The sequence below is a fragment of the Oncorhynchus mykiss genome, chromosome 17 (genome assembly GCF_057628025.1).
Source record: "Oncorhynchus mykiss isolate SJ-2025 chromosome 17, ASM5762802v1, whole genome shotgun sequence".
Classification (NCBI taxonomy): domain Eukaryota; kingdom Metazoa; phylum Chordata; class Actinopteri; order Salmoniformes; family Salmonidae; genus Oncorhynchus; species Oncorhynchus mykiss.
The window spans coordinates 70,139,882-70,163,573 of NC_143038.1; the positions used below are offsets into that span (position 1 = coordinate 70,139,882).

The window sequence follows — 23,692 nt, forward strand, 5'->3', positions numbered from 1 at the left end:
TCATGTAGTCTAGCCCATAGTCCTATAAGGTTAGTATCACACCTCATGTAGTCTAGCCCATAGTCCTATATGTTTTAATAAGGTTAGTATCACACCTCATGTAGTCTAGCCCATAGTCCTATATGTTTTAATAAGGTTAGTATCACACCTCATGTAGTCTAGCCCATAGTCCTATATGTTTTAATAAGGTTAGTATCACACCTCATGTAGTCTAGCCCAAAGGCCTATATGTTTTAATAAGGTTAGTATCACACCTCATGTAGTCTAGCCCATAGGCCTATATGTTTTAATAAGGTTAGTATCACACCTCATGTAGTCTAGCCCATAGTCCTATATGTTTTAATAAGGTTAGTATCACACCTCATGTAGCCTAGCCCATAGGCCTATATGTTTTAATAAGGTTAGTATCACACCTCATGTAGCCTAGCCCATAGTCCTATATGTTTTAATAAGGTTAGTATCACACCTCATGTAGCCTAGCCCATAGGTCTATATGTTTTAATAAGGTTAGTATCACACCTCATGTAGCCTAGCCCATAGGTCTATATGTTTTAATAAGGTTAGTATCACACCTCATGTAGCCTAGCCCATAGTCCTATATGTTTTAATAAGGTTAGTATCACACCTCATGTAGTCTAGCCCATAGTCCTATATGTTTTAATTAATAAGGTTAGTATCACACCTCATGTAGCCTAGCCCATAGTCCTAAAAGGTTAGTATCACACCTCATGTAGTCTAGCCCATAGTCCTATATGTTTTAATAAGGTTAGTAGCACACCTCATGTAGTCTAGCCCATAGGCCTATATGTTTTAATAAGGTTAGTATCACACCTCATGTAGCCTAGCCCATAGTCCTATAAGGTTAGTATCACACCTCATGTAGTCTAGCCCATAGTCCTATAAGGTTAGTATCACACCGCATGTAGTCTAGCCCATAGTCCTATAAGGTTAGTATCACACCTCATGTAGCCTAGCCCATAGTCCTATATGTTTTAATAAGGTTAGTATCACACCTCATGTAGCCTAGCCCATAGTCCTATAAGGTTAGTATCACACCTCATGTAGCCTAGCCCATAGGTCTGTATGTTTTAATAAGGTTAGTATCACACCTCATGTAGTCTAGTCCATAGTCCTATAAGGTTAGTATCACACCTCATGTAGCCTAGCCCATAGTCCTATAAGGTTAGTATCACACCTCATGTAGTCTAGCCCATAGTCCTATAAGGTTAGTATCACACCTCATGTAGTCTAGCCCATAGTCCTATATGTTTTAATAAGGTTAGTATCACACCTCATGTAGCCTAGCTCATAGTCCTATAAGGTTAGTATCACACCTCATGTAGCCTAGCCCATAGTCCTATAAGGTTAGAATCACACCTCATGTAGTCTAGCCCATAGTCCTATATGTTTTAATAAGGTTAGTATCACACCTCATATAGTCTAGCCCATAGTCCTATAGGTTTTAATAAGGTTAGTGTCACACCTCATGTAGCCTAGTCCATAGTCATATAAGGTTAGTATCACACCTCATGGAGCCTAGCCCATAGTCCTATAAGGTTAGTATCACACCTCATGTAGTCTAGCCTATAGTCCTATATGTTTTAATAAGGTTAGTATCACACCTCATGTAGCCTAGCCCATAGGTCTATATGTTTTAATAAGGTTAGTATCACACCTCATGTAGCCTAGCCCATAGGTCTATATGTTTTAATAAGGTTAGTATCACACCTCATGTAGCCTAGCCCATAGGTCTATATGTTTTAATGAGGTTAGTATCACACCTCATGTAGTCTAGCCCATAGTCCTATAAGGTTAGTATCACACCTCATGTAGTCTAGCCTATAGTCCTATATGTTTTAATAAGGTTAGTATCACACCTCATGTAGTCTAGCACATAGTCCTATATGTTTTAATAAGGTTAGTATCACACCTCATGTAGTCTAGCCCATAGTCCTATAAGGTTAGTATCACACCTCATGTAGTCTAGCCCATAGTCCTATAAGGTTAGTATCACACCTCATGTAGTCTAGCCCATAGTCCTATATGTTTTAATAAGGTTAGTATCACACCTCATGTAGTCTAGCCCATAGGCCTATAAGGTTAGTATCACACCTCATGTAGTCTAGCCCATAGTCCTATAAGGTTAGTATCACACCTCATGTAGTCTAGCCCATAGTCCTATATGTTTTAATAAGGTTAGTATCACACCTCATGTAGTCTAGCCCATAGGCCTATAAGGTTAGTATCACACCTCATGTAGTCTAGCCCATAGTCCTATAAGGTTAGTATCACACCTCATGTAGTCTAGCCCATAGTCCTATATGTTTTAATAAGGTTAGTATCACACCTCATGTAGTCTAGCCCATAGTCCTATATGTTTTAATAAGGTTAGTATCACACCTCATGTAGTCTAGCCCATAGTCCTATATGTTTTAATAAGGTTAGTATCACACCTCATGTAGTCTAGCCCAAAGGCCTATATGTTTTAATAAGGTTAGTATCACACCTCATGTAGTCTAGCCCATAGGCCTATATGTTTTAATAAGGTTAGTATCACACCTCATGTAGTCTAGCCCATAGTCCTATATGTTTTAATAAGGTTAGTATCACACCTCATGTAGCCTAGCCCATAGGCCTATATGTTTTAATAAGGTTAGTATCACACCTCATGTAGCCTAGCCCATAGTCCTATATGTTTTAATAAGGTTAGTATCACACCTCATGTAGCCTAGCCCATAGGTCTATATGTTTTAATAAGGTTAGTATCACACCTCATGTAGCCTAGCCCATAGGTCTATATGTTTTAATAAGGTTAGTATCACACCTCATGTAGCCTAGCCCATAGTCCTATATGTTTTAATAAGGTTAGTATCACACCTCATGTAGTCTAGCCCATAGTCCTATATGTTTTAATTAATAAGGTTAGTATCACACCTCATGTAGCCTAGCCCATAGTCCTAAAAGGTTAGTATCACACCTCATGTAGTCTAGCCCATAGTCCTATATGTTTTAATAAGGTTAGTAGCACACCTCATGTAGTCTAGCCCATAGGCCTATATGTTTTAATAAGGTTAGTATCACACCTCATGTAGCCTAGCCCATAGTCCTATAAGGTTAGTATCACACCTCATGTAGTCTAGCCCATAGTCCTATAAGGTTAGTATCACACCGCATGTAGTCTAGCCCATAGTCCTATAAGGTTAGTATCACACCTCATGTAGCCTAGCCCATAGTCCTATATGTTTTAATAAGGTTAGTATCACACCTCATGTAGCCTAGCCCATAGTCCTATAAGGTTAGTATCACACCTCATGTAGCCTAGCCCATAGGTCTGTATGTTTTAATAAGGTTAGTATCACACCTCATGTAGTCTAGTCCATAGTCCTATAAGGTTAGTATCACACCTCATGTAGCCTAGCCCATAGTCCTATAAGGTTAGTATCACACCTCATGTAGTCTAGCCCATAGTCCTATAAGGTTAGTATCACACCTCATGTAGTCTAGCCCATAGTCCTATATGTTTTAATAAGGTTAGTATCACACCTCATGTAGCCTAGCTCATAGTCCTATAAGGTTAGTATCACACCTCATGTAGCCTAGCCCATAGTCCTATAAGGTTAGAATCACACCTCATGTAGTCTAGCCCATAGTCCTATATGTTTTAATAAGGTTAGTATCACACCTCATATAGTCTAGCCCATAGTCCTATATGTTTTAATAAGGTTAGTATCACACCTCATGGAGCCTAGCCCATAGTCCTATAAGGTTAGTATCACACCTCATGTAGTCTAGCCCATAGTCCTATATGTTTTAATAAGGTTAGTATCACACCTCATGTAGCCTAGCCCATAGTCCTATATGTTTTAATAAGGTTAGTATCACACCTCATGTAGCCTAGCCCATAGTCCTATAAGGTTAGTATCACACCTCATGTAGCCTAGCCCATAGTCCTATAAGGTTAGTATCACACCTCATGTAGTCTAGCCCATAGTCCTATAAGGTTAGTATCACACCTCATGTAGTCTAGCCCATAGTCTTATATGTTTTAATAAGGTTAGTATCACACCTCATGTAGCCTAGCCCATAGTCCTATAAGGTTAGTATCACACCTCATGGAGCCTAGCCCATAGTCCTATAAGGTTAGTATCACACCTCATGTAGTCTAGCCCATAGTCCTATAGGTTTTAATAAGGTAAGTGTCACACCTCATGTAGCCTAGTCCATAGTCATATAAGGTTAGTATCACACCTCATGGAGCCTAGCCCATAGTCCTATAAGGTTAGTATCACACCTCATGTAGTCTAGCCTATAGTCCTATATGTTTTAATAAGGTTAGTATCACACCTCATGTAGCCTAGCCCATAGGTCTATATGTTTTAATAAGGTTAGTATCACACCTCATGTAGCCTAGCCCATAGGTCTATATGTTTTAATAAGGTTAGTATCACACCTCATGTAGCCTAGCCCATAGGTCTATATGTTTTAATGAGGTTAGTATCACACCTCATGTAGTCTAGCCCATAGTCCTATAAGGTTAGTATCACACCTCATGTAGTCTAGCCTATAGTCCTATATGTTTTAATAAGGTTAGTATCACACCTCATGTAGTCTAGCACATAGTCCTATATGTTTTAATAAGGTTAGTATCACACCTCATGTAGTCTAGCCCATAGTCCTATAAGGTTAGTATCACACCTCATGTAGTCTAGCCCATAGTCCTATAAGGTTAGTATCACACCTCATGTAGTCTAGCCCATAGTCCTATATGTTTTAATAAGGTTAGTATCACACCTCATGTAGTCTAGCCCATAGGCCTATAAGGTTAGTATCACACCTCATGTAGTCTAGCCCATAGTCCTATAAGGTTAGTATCACACCTCATGTAGTCTAGCCCATAGTCCTATATGTTTTAATAAGGTTAGTATCACACCTCATGTAGTCTAGCCCATAGGCCTATAAGGTTAGTATCACACCTCATGTAGTCTAGCCCATAGTCCTATAAGGTTAGTATCACACCTCATGTAGTCTAGCCCATAGTCCTATATGTTTTAATAAGGTTAGTATCACACCTCATGTAGTCTAGCCCATAGGCCTATAAGGTTAGTATCACACCTCATGTAGTCTAGCCCATAGTCCTATAAGGTTAGTATCACACCTCATGTAGTCTAGCCCAAAGGCCTATATGTTTTAATAAGGTTAGTATCACACCTCATGTAGTCTAGCCCATAGGCCTATATGTTTTAATAAGGTTAGTATCACACCTCATGTAGTCTAGCCCATAGTCCTATATGTTTTAATAAGGTTAGTATCACACCTCATGTAGCCTAGCCCATAGGCCTATATGTTTTAATAAGGTTAGTATCACACCTCATGTAGCCTAGCCCATAGTCCTATATGTTTTAATAAGGTTAGTATCACACCTCATGTAGCCTAGCCCATAGGTCTATATGTTTTAATAAGGTTAGTATCACACCTCATGTAGCCTAGCCCATAGGTCTATATGTTTTAATAAGGTTAGTATCACACCTCATGTAGCCTAGCCCATAGTCCTATATGTTTTAATAAGGTTAGTATCACACCTCATGTAGTCTAGCCCATAGTCCTATATGTTTTAATTAATAAGGTTAGTATCACACCTCATGTAGCCTAGCCCATAGTCCTAAAAGGTTAGTATCACACCTCATGTAGTCTAGCCCATAGTCCTATATGTTTTAATAAGGTTAGTATCACACCTCATGTAGTCTAGCCCATAGTCCTATATGTTTTAATAAGGTTAGTAGCACACCTCATGTAGTCTAGCCCATAGGCCTATATGTTTTAATAAGGTTAGTATCACACCTCATGTAGCCTAGCCCATAGTCCTATAAGGTTAGTATCACACCTCATGTAGTCTAGCCCATAGTCCTATAAGGTTAGTATCACACCGCATGTAGTCTAGCCCATAGTCCTATAAGGTTAGTATCACACCTCATGTAGCCTAGCCCATAGTCCTATATGTTTTAATAAGGTTAGTATCACACCTCATGTAGCCTAGCCCATAGTCCTATAAGGTTAGTATCACACCTCATGTAGCCTAGCCCATAGGTCTGTATGTTTTAATAAGGTTAGTATCACACCTCATGTAGTCTAGTCCATAGTCCTATAAGGTTAGTATCACACCTCATGTAGCCTAGCCCATAGTCCTATAAGGTTAGTATCACACCTCATGTAGTCTAGCCCATAGTCCTATAAGGTTAGTATCACACCTCATGTAGTCTAGCCCATAGTCCTATAAGGTTAGTATCACACCTCATGTAGTCTAGCCCATAGTCCTATATGTTTTAATAAGGTTAGTATCACACCTCATGTAGCCTAGCTCATAGTCCTATAAGGTTAGTATCACACCTCATGTAGCCTAGCCCATAGTCCTATAAGGTTAGAATCACACCTCATGTAGCCTAGCCCATAGTCCTATAAGGTTAGTATCACACCTCATGTAGTCTAGCCCATAGTCCTATAAGGTTAGTATCACACCTCATGTAGTCTAGCCCATAGTCCTATATGTTTTAATAAGGTTAGTATCACACCTCATATAGTCTAGCCCATAGTCCTATATGTTTTAATAAGGTTAGTATCACACCTCATGGAGCCTAGCCCATAGTCCTATAAGGTTAGTATCACACCTCATGTAGTCTAGCCCATAGTCCTATATGTTTTAATAAGGTTAGTATCACACCTCATGTAGCCTAGCCCATAGTCCTATATGTTTTAATAAGGTTAGTATCACACCTCATGTAGCCTAGCCCATAGTCCTATAAGGTTAGTATCACACCTCATGTAGCCTAGCCCATAGTCCTATAAGGTTAGTATCACACCTCATGTAGTCTAGCCCATAGTCCTATAAGGTTAGTATCACACCTCATGTAGTCTAGCCCATAGTCTTATATGTTTTAATAAGGTTAGTATCACACCTCATGTAGCCTAGCCCATAGTCCTATAAGGTTAGTATCACACCTCATGGAGCCTAGCCCATAGTCCTATAAGGTTAGTATCACACCTCATGTAGTCTAGCCCATAGTCCTATAGGTTTTAATAAGGTTAGTGTCACACCTCATGTAGCCTAGTCCATAGTCATATAAGGTTAGTATCACACCTCATGGAGCCTAGCCCATAGTCCTATAAGGTTAGTATCACACCTCATGTAGTCTAGCCTATAGTCCTATATGTTTTAATAAGGTTAGTATCACACCTCATGTAGCCTAGCCCATAGGTCTATATGTTTTAATAAGGTTAGTATCACACCTCATGTAGCCTAGCCCATAGGTCTATATGTTTTAATAAGGTTAGTATCACACCTCATGTAGCCTAGCCCATAGGTCTATATGTTTTAATGAGGTTAGTATCACACCTCATGTAGTCTAGCCCATAGTCCTATAAGGTTAGTATCACACCTCATGTAGTCTAGCCTATAGTCCTATATGTTTTAATAAGGTTAGTATCACACCTCATGTAGTCTAGCACATAGTCCTATATGTTTTAATAAGGTTAGTATCACACCTCATGTAGTCTAGCCCATAGTCCTATAAGGTTAGTATCACACCTCATGTAGTCTAGCCCATAGTCCTATAAGGTTAGTATCACACCTCATGTAGTCTAGCCCATAGTCCTATATGTTTTAATAAGGTTAGTATCACACCTCATGTAGTCTAGCCCATAGGCCTATAAGGTTAGTATCACACCTCATGTAGTCTAGCCCATAGTCCTATAAGGTTAGTATCACACCTCATGTAGTCTAGCCCATAGTCCTATATGTTTTAATAAGGTTAGTATCACACCTCATGTAGTCTAGCCCATAGGCCTATAAGGTTAGTATCACACCTCATGTAGTCTAGCCCATAGTCCTATAAGGTTAGTATCACACCTCATGTAGTCTAGCCCATAGTCCTATATGTTTTAATAAGGTTAGTATCACACCTCATGTAGTCTAGCCCATAGGCCTATAAGGTTAGTATCACACCTCATGTAGTCTAGCCCATAGTCCTATAAGGTTTGTATCACACCTCATGTAGCCTAGCCCATAGTCCTATCTGTTTTGATATGGTTTGTATCACAACTAAAGTGGCCAAATAACTTCTTAAAATGAAGCACATTAATCTGCTGTAGGGGAAATGTCAGTACTGAGAGAGACTTGGACAATTATTCAAACAATTATCTTTATTCAACATTGATTAATTATTTGCTGTAATGATACCGTCGACCGCACACTCCAGGTTGTGTTGCCGAGAGCTTAACTGATAATGAAAAAATAGTGATCTTATATATGCCCTAAATGCCCAGTCAGTCATTTCTATCGTTCCCATAAGCCACCTTGGTCCATCTCCTGGTTATCTGCACAGGATGTTGTTTTACTTCCAACCCGGCCTAGTTTCCCAGATACCAGGAAGATGAGACAACGAGACATTGTTCTAAACTCTTCTAGGCTATCTCCATCTCCATCTCCATCTCCATCTCCATCTCCATCTCCACCTCTACCTCTACCTCTACCTCTACCTCTACCTCTACCTCTACCTCAATCTCCATCTCCATCTCCACCTCCACCTCCACCTCCACCTCCACCTCCACCTCTACCTCTACCTCTACCTCTACCTCTACCTCTACCTCCACCTCCACCTCCACCTCCATCTCCATCTCTATCTCTATCTCCATCTCGAGTCACACACAAACATCTTTTCTATAGAATGCCAGCTTTTAGAAGTTTATCACAAAGTCATTGTCAGCTCAAGCTATCCCTACCAAAACCCATTTCCTTAACCAGATGCCCAGACTGACTGCAGGAAGCTAGAGTGAACACCATAAAAACTCAGCATTAGCAGGCCAGTCTTACTCTTAGTTAAATATATAACAGTTTACTATTAATATCAAACAAATCAGGTAAGTATGTAATGTTTCCCTGACAGCTCTTTATAAGGGGTGTAGAGCCTAACTAGTATTAACAAGGGGTGTAGAGCCTAACTACATATATAAGCAGCGTGTGAGTTTCATGTTTGGGGAAGATAGTTTTCACCATCAAATGCACCTTTATAATAAAAACATTACATGTATAATTGTATTTGCAGTCTCTTTTGATAATGGTGTTTTCCACTAATGGAACATTCATGCTTATAGCCTACTACTGTGTTCACATTGCTGCTCTTATAATGTGAAGAAATAGCCTAATAGTTCATCAACATTTTAAGCGAAACGTTCTGATCTGTTGCGTCAGCCACATTGCATAAAACAGTTTTTTTGATGCTAGTGGTTGTATTAATTTAGGATCTATCACATGCCACAACTGTCCCAGACTATGTTTGGAATATGTATTTCTGGCACAGAGTAGAATAGGTCGACTTTTGTACTGTGGGGGATAGTTGATTGACATAGGCTAGTGCTTTTGCTGTTCGTTAGGCCTACTCATCTTGTCGGCTGACGAAAAGTAAATGTGGAACGTTCTTCCAATATCTTCAATATGCATCTTGGATTTGGATACGGACCTGCACAGTTGCATTCCCGATGTGTCTGTCTTCACTTGTAGCCTGTGAGAAAGACTGAATCACGTGATGGAGCGAGCAGCACTCAGGGAGAAGGGCACGCCGTCACTGCCTGCAAACGGCATGGATTTCTTTTTAGGGCGCATTACGGCCACACAAAGGGGATGCCGCCGTGAAATTCTAGGCATTATCAAGTACTTGTCAAATTGTGAATGAGAGACTGATGAAGTGTGTTCAGCCTGGGCGCAAAAAAACTAAACTAATGCTTTTCAAGCAACTTCTTTCAAATCATCATTAGAGACACGTCATGCAGCCTTACAATGTAGTCAAAATCTAAACATGTAGCCCAACCTTTGTAGAACAACCAAAGTTACATTAATTACTCTAAATGAAGCATATAGGAATACCTATTTGTTTGCATGTGCGCTCTCCCTCAAATCATTTTGGAGAAAATATCATTTCTATTTTATTCAGCTTTGTTCAGTTGTATTCTTCATACTATAAAATAATATACAATAATGCCATGGAATTCTAACCAAATCTTGTTTGATAAATCAACTAGTGTAACCCACTTTGATAAATTAACTAGTGTAACCCACAGCCATAAAGCCTAGCCAGATCAGGACCTAACACGAGGACAACTCAGAGTATCCTATTCTGTTCTGAAATAGACTACATTTTCTTCATATCATGTTTCTTTAGTCCTATCTAAATAAATAATGGATTTATTGTGAAGATGTAGGCTAAATTACATGGATTTACATGGATAAAATGTAGATGTTCCAAAGGTCTGTATCAGTGGCTTGTAGGCTGTGTGTGGAAGCCAGGAGAGGCTAAATGTGTTTATGTTCATTAACCGTCAATTACCGTGAGACCGGCACTTATTTGCTTGACAATCACCGGCTGATAAAATGTCGTGACCCCCCACAAGCCCTGGTCGGCATTAACCTCTAGTGACCCCCACAAGCCCTGGTCGGCATTAACCTCTAGTGACCCCCACAAGCCCTGGTCGGCATTAACCTCTAGTGAACCCCCACAAGCCCTGGTCGGCATTAACCTCTAGTGAACCCCCACAAGCCCTGGTCGGCATTAACCTCTAGTGACCCCCACAAGCCCTGGTCGGCATTAACCTCTAGTGAACCCCCACAAGCCCTGGTCGGCATTAACCTCTAGTGATCCCCACAAGCCCTGGTCGGAATTAACCTCTAGTGACCCCCACAAGCCCTGGTCGGCATTAACCTCTAGTGACCCCCACAAGCCCTGGTCGGCATTAACCTCTAGTGACGCCCACAAGCCCTGGTCGGCATTAACCTCTAGTGAACCCCCACAAGCCCTGGTCGGCATTAACCTCTAGTGAACCCCCACAAAACCTGGTCGGCATTAACCTCTAGTGACCCCCACAAGCCCTGGTCGGCATTAACCTCTAGTGACCCCCCACAAGCCCTGGTCGGAATTAACCTCTAGTGACCCCCACAAGCCCTGGTCGGCATTAACCTCTAGTGATCCCCACAAGCCCTGGTCGGAATTAACCTCTAGTGACCCCCACAAGCCCTGGTCGGCATTAACCTCTAGTGACCCCCACAAGCCCTGGTCGGAATTAACCTCTAGTGACCCCCCACAAGCCCTGGTCGGCATTAACCTCTAGTGACCTCCACAAGCCCTGGTCGGCATTAACCTCTAGTGACCCCCCACAAGCCCTGGTCGGAATTAACCTCTAGTGACCACCCACAAGCCCTGGTCGGCATTAACCTCTAGTGACCCCCCACAAGCCCTGGTCGGAATTAACCTCTAGTGACCCCCCACAAGCCCTGGTCGGAATTAACCTCTAGTGACCACCCACAAGCCCTGGTCGGCATTAACCTCTAGTGACCCCTCACAAGCCCTGGTCGGCATTAATAGTCCAGAAGTGTGGTCCAGTGGTAGTGCTGCAGACTCTGGATGACACACTGCCCCTCTAGGGCATCGGTTCGAAACCTGCCCTGTTACACTATACCTCTGTCATCTATCCATCCTGTACCTCTTTCATCTATCCCCTCACCTGTACCTCTTTCATCTATCTCCTCACCTGTACCTCTTTCATCTATCCCCTCACCTGTACCTCTTTCATCTATCCCCTCACCTGTACCTCTTTCATCTATCCCCTCACCTGTCTCTCTTTCATCTATCCCCTCACCTGTCTCTCTTTCATCTATCCCCTCACTTGTCTCTCTGTCATCTATCCCCTCACCTGTCTCTCTTTCATCTATCCCCTCACCTGTCTCTCTGTCATCTATCCCCTCACCTGTCTCTCTTTCATCTGTCTCTCTGTCATCTATCACCTCACCTGTACCTCTTTCATCTATCCCCTCACCTGTACCTCTTTCATCTATCCCCTCACCTGTCTCTCTTTCATCTATCCCCTCACCTGTCTCTCTTTCATCTATCCCCTCACCTGTCTCTCTTTCATCTATCCCCTCACCTGTCTCTCTTTCATCTATCCCCTCACCTGTCTCTCTGTCATCTATCCCCTCACCTGTCTCTCTTTCATCTATCCCCTCACCTGTCTCTCTTTCATCTATCCCCTCACCTGTACCTCTTTCATCTATCCCCTCACCTGTCTCTCTTTCATCTATCCCCTCACCTGTCTCTCTGTCATCTATCCCCTCACCTGTCTCTCTTTCATCTATCCCCTCACCTGTCTCTCTGTCATCTATCCCCTCACCTGTCTCTCTTTCATCTATCCCCTCACCTGTCTCTCTGTCATCTATCCCCTCACCTGTCTCTCTTTCATCTATCCCCTCACCTGTCTCTCTTTCATCTATCCCCTCACCTGTCTCTCTGTCATCTATCCCCTCACCTGTCTCTCTTTCATCTATCCCCTCACCTGTCTCTCTGTCATCTATCCCCTCACCTGTCTCTCTTTCATCTGTCTCTCTGTCATCTATCACCTCACCTGTACCTCTTTCATCTATCCCCTCACCTGTCTCTCTGTCATCTATCCCCTCACCTGTCTCTCTTTCATCTATCCCCTCACCTGTCTCTCTTTCATCTATCCCCTCACCTGTCTCTCTTTCATCTATCCCCTCACCTGTCTCTCTTTCATCTATCCCCTCACCTGTCTCTCTTTCATCTATCCCCTCACCTGTCTCTCTGTCATCTATCCCCTCACCTGTCTCTCTTTCATCTATCCCCTCACCTGTCTCTCTTTCATCTATCCCCTCACCTGTACCTCTTTCATCTATCCCCTCACCTGTCTCTCTTTCATCTATCCCCTCACCTGTCTCTCTGTCATCTATCCCCTCACCTGTCTCTCTTTCATCTATCCCCTCACCTGTCTCTCTGTCATCTATCCCCTCACCTGTCTCTCTTTCATCTGTCTCTCTGTCATCTATCACCTCACCTGTCTCTCTTTCATCTATCCCCACACCTGTCTCTCTATCATCTATCCCTACACCTGTCTCTCTATCTAGTTCATCTATCCCCTCACCTGTCTCTCTGTCATCTATCCCCTCACCTGTCTCTCTGTCATCTATCCCCATACCTGTCTCTCTGTCATCTATCCCCTCACCTGTCTCTCTGTCATCTATCCCCTCACCTGTCTCTCTGTCATCTATCCCCTCACCTGTCTCTCTGTCATCTATCCCCTCACCTGTCTCTCTGTCATCTATCCCTTCACCTGTCTCTCTGTCATCTATCCCCTCACCTGTCTCTCTTTCATCTATCCCCTCACCTGTCTCTCTGTCATCTATCCCCTCACCTGTCTCTCTATCTAGTTCATCTATCTAGTGGATGACATCACCACTCTCCTGTTTTTGGTGTCCTAGATCTGAATATCCTTAAGCCAACTCTTCCTGCTATTTGTCTCAAAGTCATACAGAACACTGTACCAGACTTCTGCACCGTTTAACCATACCTGGGATGTCTGTGTTCCTCCATGACTCTCTGGTCTGTACTGACAACAGGTTGTTCTACACCAGTAGACTGGTGTCCCAGATATCTAAAGCCCTCTGGCTGTTATTGCCATTCTCCGATAGTCCAGGGGAGTTGGCTAAAGCTGTGATTCTCAACCAGCTGTCGCTAGAACCATAGGAGGTCTTCAGAGAGCTTTCAATGGGTCCCTCGGGAACAGAAAAGAGAGTTCCACATCAAGATCTGTACTGTCTAGTTCTGCACCGGTATCCTGGTGTCCCAGATATCTGTACTCTCTATACTCTAAACCCCTCTGGTTGTCATTGCCATTCTCCAGGGGAGAGGAACAGAGGATTTGGCTAAAACACATCTGGGACCGGACCAAACTAGGATACCAACTAGCCATAACTGAGAACAACTGTGACATGTCTGAATCCACCGTAAACCTCTATAATCATTGGAGTGGATGTGTCTGCTAGTCTGGCTATTATTGTCTGGCTATTATTGTCCTGCCATAGTATATAGATAATAATTTCTATGGTAACGTACAATGTTAATTCAAATGAAGCTAATGGCGCGTTCACGGCATGTCGGAAATTTGAAAAGTAAGTTATTTTGCATAGAGCTTCCTATTGGTTGATTCTGGTACCTCCCAAGTGGGAAACTCAGGATCTGACTCTTCCACCTAGGTTAGCAAGTCGGAAATGTAGGCGTTTCTGACATGACGTGAACGCGGCACGACTGATGTGGCTCATGCAGTGGAATGTATTTGTTGTAATGTCAGGTTAAATTGACTCAACAAATCACAGCACCTGCTTTTACTTCCTGGCATCGATACAATCAAAATGGCTGCCAAGACCATCCATTATGCACGCCATCATTGACTTGAATTTTTCTTGACGTCTGTTCTTTTCAATATATTTCTATGCATAGCCCTCTGTCATCACTGGAGTTACTGTGGATGTATACTGTATGCATCATATTTAATAAAACATCACAAACATCAGTATTTAGTAAAAAAATGTAAAAAAACATAAAGTTCTGGAACAAACCAGTCTGCTGCATCAGGTTATTATCACTGACAACTGTGTCTGTTTTCATGGACTCTGGACTGATGAATTGTATATGAATAATAAATGTGCTTTTGCCTAAATCACAACTCTTTTTAACAATCTCTGCACCCAGAACCACATCTCTGTGTTTACTGTAGACTAGCTAACATTTAATGCCAGTTCATCATTATTTGGCAGATTTGTATAATCAGTCCACTTTCCTCTCAACGATTAGTTTCTCTCAATGTGTTCTCTCCTCTCTTCACCAGGTGTCCTATTTTGAAATTTACATGGACAAAATACGGGACCTTCTGGATGGTAAGTAATGTGCAATGTTGAAGAGTCTTCTGTGTGTGTACAACAGTAAAATGATACCCACATCATGAAGTTATAGATCCCTGTAGGGAGTCTGAGCCTATTATAGTAGGGAGAGGGAGAGGGAGAGGGAGAGAGAGAGAGAGAGAGAGAGAGAGAGACTCTAGTATAAAAAGAGGTTTTATCCTCTCACACTCCATAAAACAGTGAAAATGTATCTTATATTACACAAAGGACATCTCCAACATCTGAATTAATAACAGATACAAAAGCATTAACTGCAATGATGCCATGCAAAACCCTCCATTACATATCACCAGTACCCTTTAGTAACGGTGGCTTGTATAGTGCTCTCCATGCTGGCACTCCAAGGAGTGTCTTTTCAATTCATCTTTATTTACCTCATCCAAACCCACCTCTTCCAACCTCACCTCATCCAACCCCACCTCTTCCAACCCCACCTCTTCCAACCCCACCTCATCCAACCCCACCTCTTCCAACCCCACGTCTTCCAACCCCACCTCTTCCAACCCCACCTCTTCCAACCCCACCTCATCCAACCCCACCTCTCCAACCCCGCCTCTTCCAACCCCACCTCTTCCAATCCCACCTCATCAAACCCCACCTCTTCCAACCCCACCTCTTCCAACCCCATCTCTTCCAATCCCACCTCTTCCAAACCCACTTCTTCCAACCCCACCTCTTCCAATCCCACATCTTCCAACCCCACCTCATCCAACCCCACCTCTTCCAACCCCACCTCTTCCAACCCCACCTCTTCCAAACCCACCTCTTCCAACCCCACCTCTTCCAACCCCACCTCTTCCAACCCCACCTCATCCAACCCCACCTCTTCCAACCCCACCTCTTCCAACCCCACCTCTTCCAACCCCACCTCATCCAACCCCACCTCTTCCAACCCCACCTCTTCCAACCCCACCTCTTCCAATCCCACCTCATCCAACCCCACCTCTTCCAACCCCACCTCTTCCAACCCCATCTCTTCCAATCCCACCTCTTCCAAACCCACTTCTTCCAACCCCACCTCTTCCAATCCCACCTCTTCCAACCCCACCTCATCCAACCCCACCTCTTCCAACCCCACCTCTTCCAACCCCACCTCATCCAACCCCACCTCTTCCAACCCCACCTCTTCCAAACCCACCTCATCCAACCCCACCTCATCCAAACCCACCTCTTCCAACCCCACCTCTTCCAACCCCACGTCTTCCAACCCCACCTCTTCCAACCCCACCTCATCCAAACCCATCTCTTCCAACCCCACGTCTTCCAACCCCACCTCATCCAAACCCATCTCTTTCAACCCCACGTCTTCCAACCCCACCTCTTCCAACGCCACCTCTTCCAAACCCACCTCATCCAACCCCACCTCATTCAACCCCACCTCATCCAAACCCACCTCTTCCAACCCCACCTCATCCAAACCCACCTCTTCCAACCCCACCTCTTCCAACCCCACCTCTTCCAACCCTCTCAAATCCAGTAATAAAGCCTTTCTGTCTGACTCTGGGATATTGGGTGTGATCCTTAGTCTGGGATATGGGGCGTCTTCATCTTGTCTTTTTGTAGTAACTCTTGAGCATAATCCCCTCTTCTGCTGACAGAGCCTTCCTGCAACTTTCCAGCAGTTGTCCGACAATCCTTTCCGACCTCACCCCCAAATGTTCAGCCACCCGTCCTCCATCCATTAATGTGGGCCCAGCCATGTCCATTAACTTCCTTTGTGATGATTTTCCCCTTCAGCATCATCTTGGAGAAGTGTGAAATAGCTTCATTTGTACAATCCAGTCTTGCCCCAAACACCAGAGGTTCCTCCAGCAGCCAATGCACTGACTCAGCCTTAGTGCGTCTGGACACCTTCGTTATACTCCAAACCCTAAGAAGGCCTCTGTAAAACGGAGGTAGTCCATCCATCGATCTCTGGCTACTATCAACCAAAAATAAAGCCTTCTTGAAATCCAATCCCTCTACCTTCTGTAACACCAGACCTACCACCCCTCTCCACACCACATTTTTCGGTCCATAAAGCAACCTTTGAATAAACTGAAACCGGAAAGCAGCAGCCCTACTAGCAAGATGTACAAGTCCCTGGCCCACCTCCCATTTTGATAAATACGGAACACTTTGTGGAACCCAATGATATTTATCCCCCCCCCCCCCCCCCCCCCCAAAAAAAAAAATCTACAATAATTGCCTGTATCTTGGCCAGAAAGCCAGACGGTGGCTCTAAACATGACAACCGATGCCACGGTGCAGAGGCAACCACATTATCAACACATTAATAGTGGCCCCCCAAATTACATTTTAGATATCAACCACCACCATCTCCTCATCCTTCCTTCCACCATTTCAACCACCCCATTCCAATTGTTTTCCTTTGTCCCCTCGTCCCCTTGGTACACTCCAATATACTTAAACCCTCCCCTCCACCCCCCCCAGCAACACTCCAAGATACTTGAACCCTCCCTTCCACCATTCCACCCCCCCTAGCTACACTCCAAGATACTTAAACCCTCCCTTCCACCCCCCCCCCCAGCTACACTCCAAGATACTTGAACCCTCCCTTCCACCCCCCCCCCCAGCAACACTCCAAGATACTTGAACCCTCCCTTCCACCATTCCACCCCCCCCCCAGCTACACTCCAAGATACTTAAACCCTCCCTTCCACCCCCCCCCCCCCCCAGCAACACTCCAAGATACTTGAACCCTCCCTTCCACCATTCCCCCCCCCCCCCCCCCAGCTACACTCCAAGATACTTGAACCCTCCCTTCCACCATTCTAGCCCCCCTTGGGCAAAGCCATGATCCCTCCAGACCATTTCCCAATCTGTAAAGCACAACTTATCCCCCATTCTTCCTTTGTAGAGGATATTCCTTTAAACCGATCAACCATGAGACTCAAACTATTCACCTCCGCTGGATTTTTCACCAAAATAACTACATCATCAGCATAGGCTGAGAGGCGAATAGGAGGAATATCCTTTGAAAGGTACACCCCTTCAATGCGACTTCTAATGCTATTTAGTAGTGGCTCTATAGCATACAACATTACGGACAACAACAAACACCCCTGCCTAATTCCTCAACACACTTTAAAAGGAGCACTCAAGCCACCGTTAACTTTCAATACACTCTCAATGTCACCATATATCACCCTGATCATGGCAATAAAAGTAGAGCTGAAACCAAAAGCCTCCAAAGTGGGCCCAGAGGTACTGATGTTGAACTCGGTCAAATCCCCTTTCCTGATCAATTGAAATTAGACCAGCATCCAATCCAATAGCCCTAGAGGCGTCCCAAAAAAATCCTGAATCAGGGAAATGTTATCCCCTGACCACTTTCTTTATGGAAAATGTTGTCACTCTCCTGACCACTTTCTTTACGACATCAGAACCACTTTCTTTATGACATCAGAACCACTTTCTTTATGACATCAGAACCACTTTCTTTATGACATCAGAACCACTTTCTTTATGACATCAGAACCACTTTCTTTATGACATCAGGATCACTTTCTTTATGACATCAGAACCACTTTCTTTATGACATCAGAACCACTTTCTTTTTGACATCAGAAACTTTGCTGATTCAATAAACAATTCACTTTCAGGAAAAAACAATCAGTTACATTTTAATCCTGCATATATTTCTTCCTTTTTGTCAAATTCAGAAATTGACATACTTTTTCAATCCCACACCTTCCTTCCACCCCATTTCTCTCGCTATTTTGTTGTGACGCACCAGAGGCCTCACTATCATCCCCAGAAGAGAACTCCACCATCTCTACTTCCTGTTTATCCTCAACTGATTTATCATCTCTACTTCCTGTTAGAATTAGAACCTTCTTCACCCCTTAAATTATTTTGAAAACAGCTGCTTCATTTTATATTGCTTCACTCTCCTCTTGAACTCCCATTTCATTTTCCAGCACCCCCTCAGCGATCTCAATCACACTCTCACCTCATGTTCCCAGCCGTCCGTCTGTCCTGTCATGTCCCCAGCCACCCGTCCCTCTGTCCTATCATGTCCCCAGCCACCCGTCCCTCTGTCCTGCCATGTCCCCAGCCGTCCCTCTGTCCTGTCATGTCCCCAGCCACCCGTCCCTCTGTCCTATCATGTCCCCAGCCACCCATCCCTCTGTCCTGTCATGTCCCCAGCCACCCGTCCCTCTGTCCTGTCATGTCCCCAGCCGTCCGTCTGTCCTGTCATGTCCCCAGCCACCCGTCCCTCTGTCCTGTCATGTCCCCAGCCACCCGTCCCTCTGTCCTGTCATGTCCCCAGCCGTCCGTCTGTCCTGTCATGTCCCCAGCCGTCCGTCCCTCTATCCTGTCATGTCCTCAGCCGCCCGTCCCTCTGTCCTGTCATGTCCCCAGCCGTCCCTCTGTCCTGTCCAGAATGAGTGTCTGCTTTGTCTGTAAGTTTCCAGTTGAAATTAACCCAGGTTGACAGTCCAGAGTCTGGGGAGTCAGAGAAGCACCAGTCCTGGTAGAGACACACACACAAACCTCTGAGAGGGAACACAGCCTTGACTTAAATCTGAACAGATTTAAAATCATCTCTCATCAAAAATACAAGCCTGAAACATAAAGTAACTTCCTACGTACATGTCCCCAGTTGCCCCTCGGTCCTGTCATGTCCCCAGCCGCCCCTCGGTCCTGTCATGTCCCCAGCCGCCCCTCGGTCCTGTCATGTCCCCAGTCGCCCCTCGGTCCTGTCATGTCCCCAGTCGTCCCTCGGTCCTGTCATGTCCCCAGTCGTCCCTCGGTCCTGTCATGTCCCCAGTCGTCCCTCGGTCCTGTCATGTCCCCAGTCGCCCCTCGGTCCTGTCATGTCCCCAGTCGTCCCTCGGTCCTGTCATGTCCCCAGTCGCCCCTCGGTCCTGTCATGTCCCCAGTCGCCCCTCGGTCCTGTCATGTCCCCAGTCGTCCCTCGGTCCTGTCATGTCCCCAGTCGTCCCTCGGTCCTGTCATGTCCCCAGCCGCCCCTCGGTCTTGTCCAGAAGGAGATTTGTACCGGTCTGCTGTACCGTACATTTTCTGTTTAAGTCAAATTGAGTTGACATTCTGGGCCTGAGTTAGGCCTGAGGGAGGCCTGAGGGAGGCCTGAGGGAGGCCTGAGGGAGGCCTGAGGAGGCCTGAGGAGGCCTGAGGGAGACAGTCAGAGCAGCAACAGGTGGTCTATGCCAGACTTTAGGAGTTGTTGCTCTCCTGTTCTGTGGTCGTTCGTGCACTGTGATGACCTCTTGTTTCTCTCTGTATGTGTGATGCGTCTGTGTTTGGGAAGTACACTTTAAATACATTTTGATTTAAAATCAATTTGACTGTTTTGGGCCTTTGGCTAGATATGAAAGTAAAATCTCCAAAAGTACTCATCTCTTCTTCTGTCCATCTCTCTCAGTGACGAAGACTAACCTGGCAGTGCACGAGGACAAGCACAGGGTTCCCTATGTGAAGGTGAGTCAGGCTTTCATCAGCTGAGGTGATGATTTAATGTTAACTGACCATCTATGATGGTCTCTACATTCGAGACGTGTCATCTTCCCAATGCTAACTTTTTTAACAGTCATTTGTTGAATTGTCTCTCAGGGCTGCACTGAGCGTTTTGTCTCCTGCCCAGAGGAGGTGATGGATGTTATTGACGAGGGCAAAGCCAACCGCCATGTAGCTGTCACCAGTAAGTCCAAATGACACTTAGTATATTGTATAGCGTGAAGTGTGAGTCTGTAGATAAACTCTGCAGATTCTTCTATAGTGTCTGGGGGGGGGGGGGGGGGGGGATCTGTCATATTGGTTTACTATCTCTGCTGCCAACTCTGTTACTACCCCTGTTGCTGCCTCTGTTACTATCTTTTCTTCTCCTCTTCTCCTCTCTTCTCCTCTCTTATCTCCCCTCTTCTCCTCTCCTATTTTCTCCTCTTCTCTTCTCCCCTCTCCTTCTCTCTTCTTTTCTCTCCTTCTCTCTTCTCCCCTCTCCCATATTCTCCTCTCTTCTCTTCTCCCCTTTTCTCCTCCCCTCTCCTGTCTTCTCCTCTCTTCTCCTCTCTTCTCTTCTCTTCTCCCCTCTTCTCCTCCCCTCTCCCATCTTCTCCTCCCCTCTCCCATCTTCTCCTCTCTTCTCCTCTCTTCTCTTCTCCCCTCTTCTCCTCCCCTCTCCCATCTTTTCCTCTCTCCTCTTCTCCTCTCTTCTCTTCTCCTCTCTTCTCCTCTCTTCTCTTCTCCCCTCTTCTCCTCTCTTCTCCTCTCTTCTTCTCCTCTTTTCTCCCCTCTCTCCAGATATGAATGAGCACAGCTCCAGGAGTCACAGTATCTTCCTGATCAACATTAAACAGGAACACGTGGAGACAGAGCAGAAACTGTGTGGGAAGCTCTACCTAGTGGATCTGGCTGGGAGTGAGAAGGTAAGAGTTCACTACATGCGTTCACTAAATAGACCCCAGGGGACCTATTTTCCCTGGCTGGGAGTGAGACGGTAATGGACAAGACACACCATAATGAACTTTGATCAACTGCTGGGTGTTGATGAATGGTGGCGTTTAAACAATTAGAATGTTCGGTGGTCAAAGGCCTGGAAGCAGAGGTTAGTGTGGTAATGAACTAGCTTTAACCAGGAAGCAGAGGCTAGTGTGGTAATGAACTAGCTTTAACCAGGAAGCAGAGGCTAGTGTGGTAATGAACTAGCTTTAACCAGGAAGCAGAGGCTAGTGTGGTAATGAACTAGCTTTAACCAGGAAGTAGAGGCTAGTGTGGTAATGAACTAGCTTTAACCAGGAAGCAGAGGCTAGTGTGGTAATGAACTAGCTTTAACCAGGAAGCAGAGGCTAGTGTGGTAATGAACTAGCTTTAACCAGGAAGCAGAGGCTAGTGTGGTAATGAACTAGCTTTAACCAGGAAGTAGAGGCTAGTGTGGTAATGGAGTAGCTTTAACCAGGAAGTAGAGGCTAGTGTGGTAATGAACTAGCTTTAAACAGGAAGCAGAGGCTAGTGTGAGGTAATATGCAGGTTGGGGTAAAGGGACTACGCATAGATAATAGATAATAAACAGCGAGTAGCAGCAGTGTAACAAAAAAAGGGGGGCAGCAATGTAAATAGTCTGGGTGGCCATTTGATTAGGTGTTCAGGAGTCTTATGGCTTGGGGGTAGAAGCTGTTTAGGAGCCTCTTGGACCTAGACTTGGATATCCGTTACCGCTTGCCGTGCAGTAGCAGAGAGAACAGTCTTATAACTAGGGTGGCTGGAGTCTTTGAACATTTTTAGGGCCTTCCTCTGACACCGCCTGGTACTGAGGTCCTGGATGGCAGGAAGCTTGGCCCCAGTGATGTACTGGGCCCTACGCACTACCCTCTGTAGCACGTTGCGGTCAGATGCCGAGCAGTTGCCATACCAGGCGGCGATGCAACCGGTCAGGATGCTCTCGATGGTGCAGCTGTATAGCTTTCTGAAGAGCTGAGGACCCATTCCAAATCTATTCAGTCTCCTGAGGGACATGAGGCATACAGTGCCTTGCGAAAGTATTCGGCCCCCTTGAACTTTGCGACCTTTTGCCACATTTCAGGCTTCAAACATAAAGATATAAAACTGTATTTGTTTGTGAAGAATCAACAACAAGTGGGACACAATCATGAAGTGGAACGACATTTATTGGATATTTCAAACTTTTTTAACAAATCAAAAACTGAAAAATTGGGCGTGCAAAATTATTCAGCCCCCTTAAGTTAATACTTTGTAGCGCCACCTTTTGCTGCGATTACAGCTGTAAGTCGCTTGGGGTATGTCTCTATCAGTTTTGCACATCGAGAGACTGACATTTTTTCCCATTCCTCCTTGCAAAACAGCTCGAGCTCAGTGAGGTTGGATGGAGAGCATTTGTGAACAGCAGTTTTCAGTTCTTTCCACAGATTCTCTGGATTCAGGTCTGGACTTTGACTTGGCCATTCTAACACCTGGATATGTTTATTTTTGAACCATTCCATTGTAGATTTTGCTTTATGTTTTGGATCATTGTCTTGTTGGAAGACAAATCTCCGTCCCAGTCTCAGGTCTTTTGCAGACTCCATCAGGTTTTCTTCCAGAATGGTCCTGTATTTGGCTCCATCCATCTTCCCATCAATTTTAACCATCTTCCCTGTCCTTGCTGAAGAAAAGCAGGCCCAAACCATGATGTTGCCACCACCATGTTTGACAGTGGGGATGGTGTGTTCAGCTGTGTTGCTTTTACGCCAAACATAACGTTTTGCATTGTTGCCAAAAAGTTCAATTTTGGTTTCATCTGACCAGAGCACCTTCTTCCACATGTTTGGTGTGTCTCCCAGGTGGCTTGTGGCAAACTTTAAACGACACTTTTTATGGATATCTTTAAGAAATGGCTTTCTTCTTGCCCCTCTTCCATAAAGGCCAGATTTGTGCAATATACGACTGATTGTTGTCCTATGGACAGAGTCTCCCACCTCAGCTGTAGATCTCTGCAGTTCATCCAGAGTGATCATGGGCCTCTTGGCTGCATCTCTGATCAGTCTTCTCCTTGTATGAGCTGAAAGTTTAGAGGGACGGCCAGGTCTTGGTAGATTTGCAGTCGTCTGATACTCCTTCCATTTCAATATTATCGCTTGCACAGTGCTCCTTGGGATGTTTAAAGCTTGGGAAATATTTTTGTATCCAAATCCGGCTTTAAACTTCTTCACAACAGTATCTCGGACCTGCCTGGTGTGTTCCTTGTTCTTCATGATGCTCTCTGCGCTTTTAACGGACCTCTGAGACTATCACAGTGCAGGTGCATTTATACGGAGACTTGATTACACACAGGTGGATTTTTTTTATCATCATTAGTCATTTAGGTCAACATTGGATCATTCAGAGATCCTCACTGAACTTCTGGAGAGAGTTTGCTGCACTGAAAGTAAAGGGGCTGAATAA

At 44.5% G+C, this 23,692-nt stretch overlaps 1 protein-coding gene across 1 annotated transcript in view; it reads left to right on the forward strand.

Annotated features, from left to right (window-relative positions):
• The window catches only part of LOC118940507 (kinesin heavy chain), a 173,794-nt gene that overhangs the window by 93,209 nt on the left and 56,893 nt on the right, over positions 1–23,692 (forward strand). The window contains exons 5-8 of the mRNA XM_090204319.1: positions 14,716–14,764; positions 20,181–20,236; positions 20,369–20,456; positions 21,056–21,180. Coding sequence (XP_090060445.1) covers positions 14,716–14,764; positions 20,181–20,236; positions 20,369–20,456; positions 21,056–21,180 — 318 coding nt within the window. The remainder of the gene's footprint in view (positions 1–14,715; positions 14,765–20,180; positions 20,237–20,368; positions 20,457–21,055; positions 21,181–23,692) is intronic.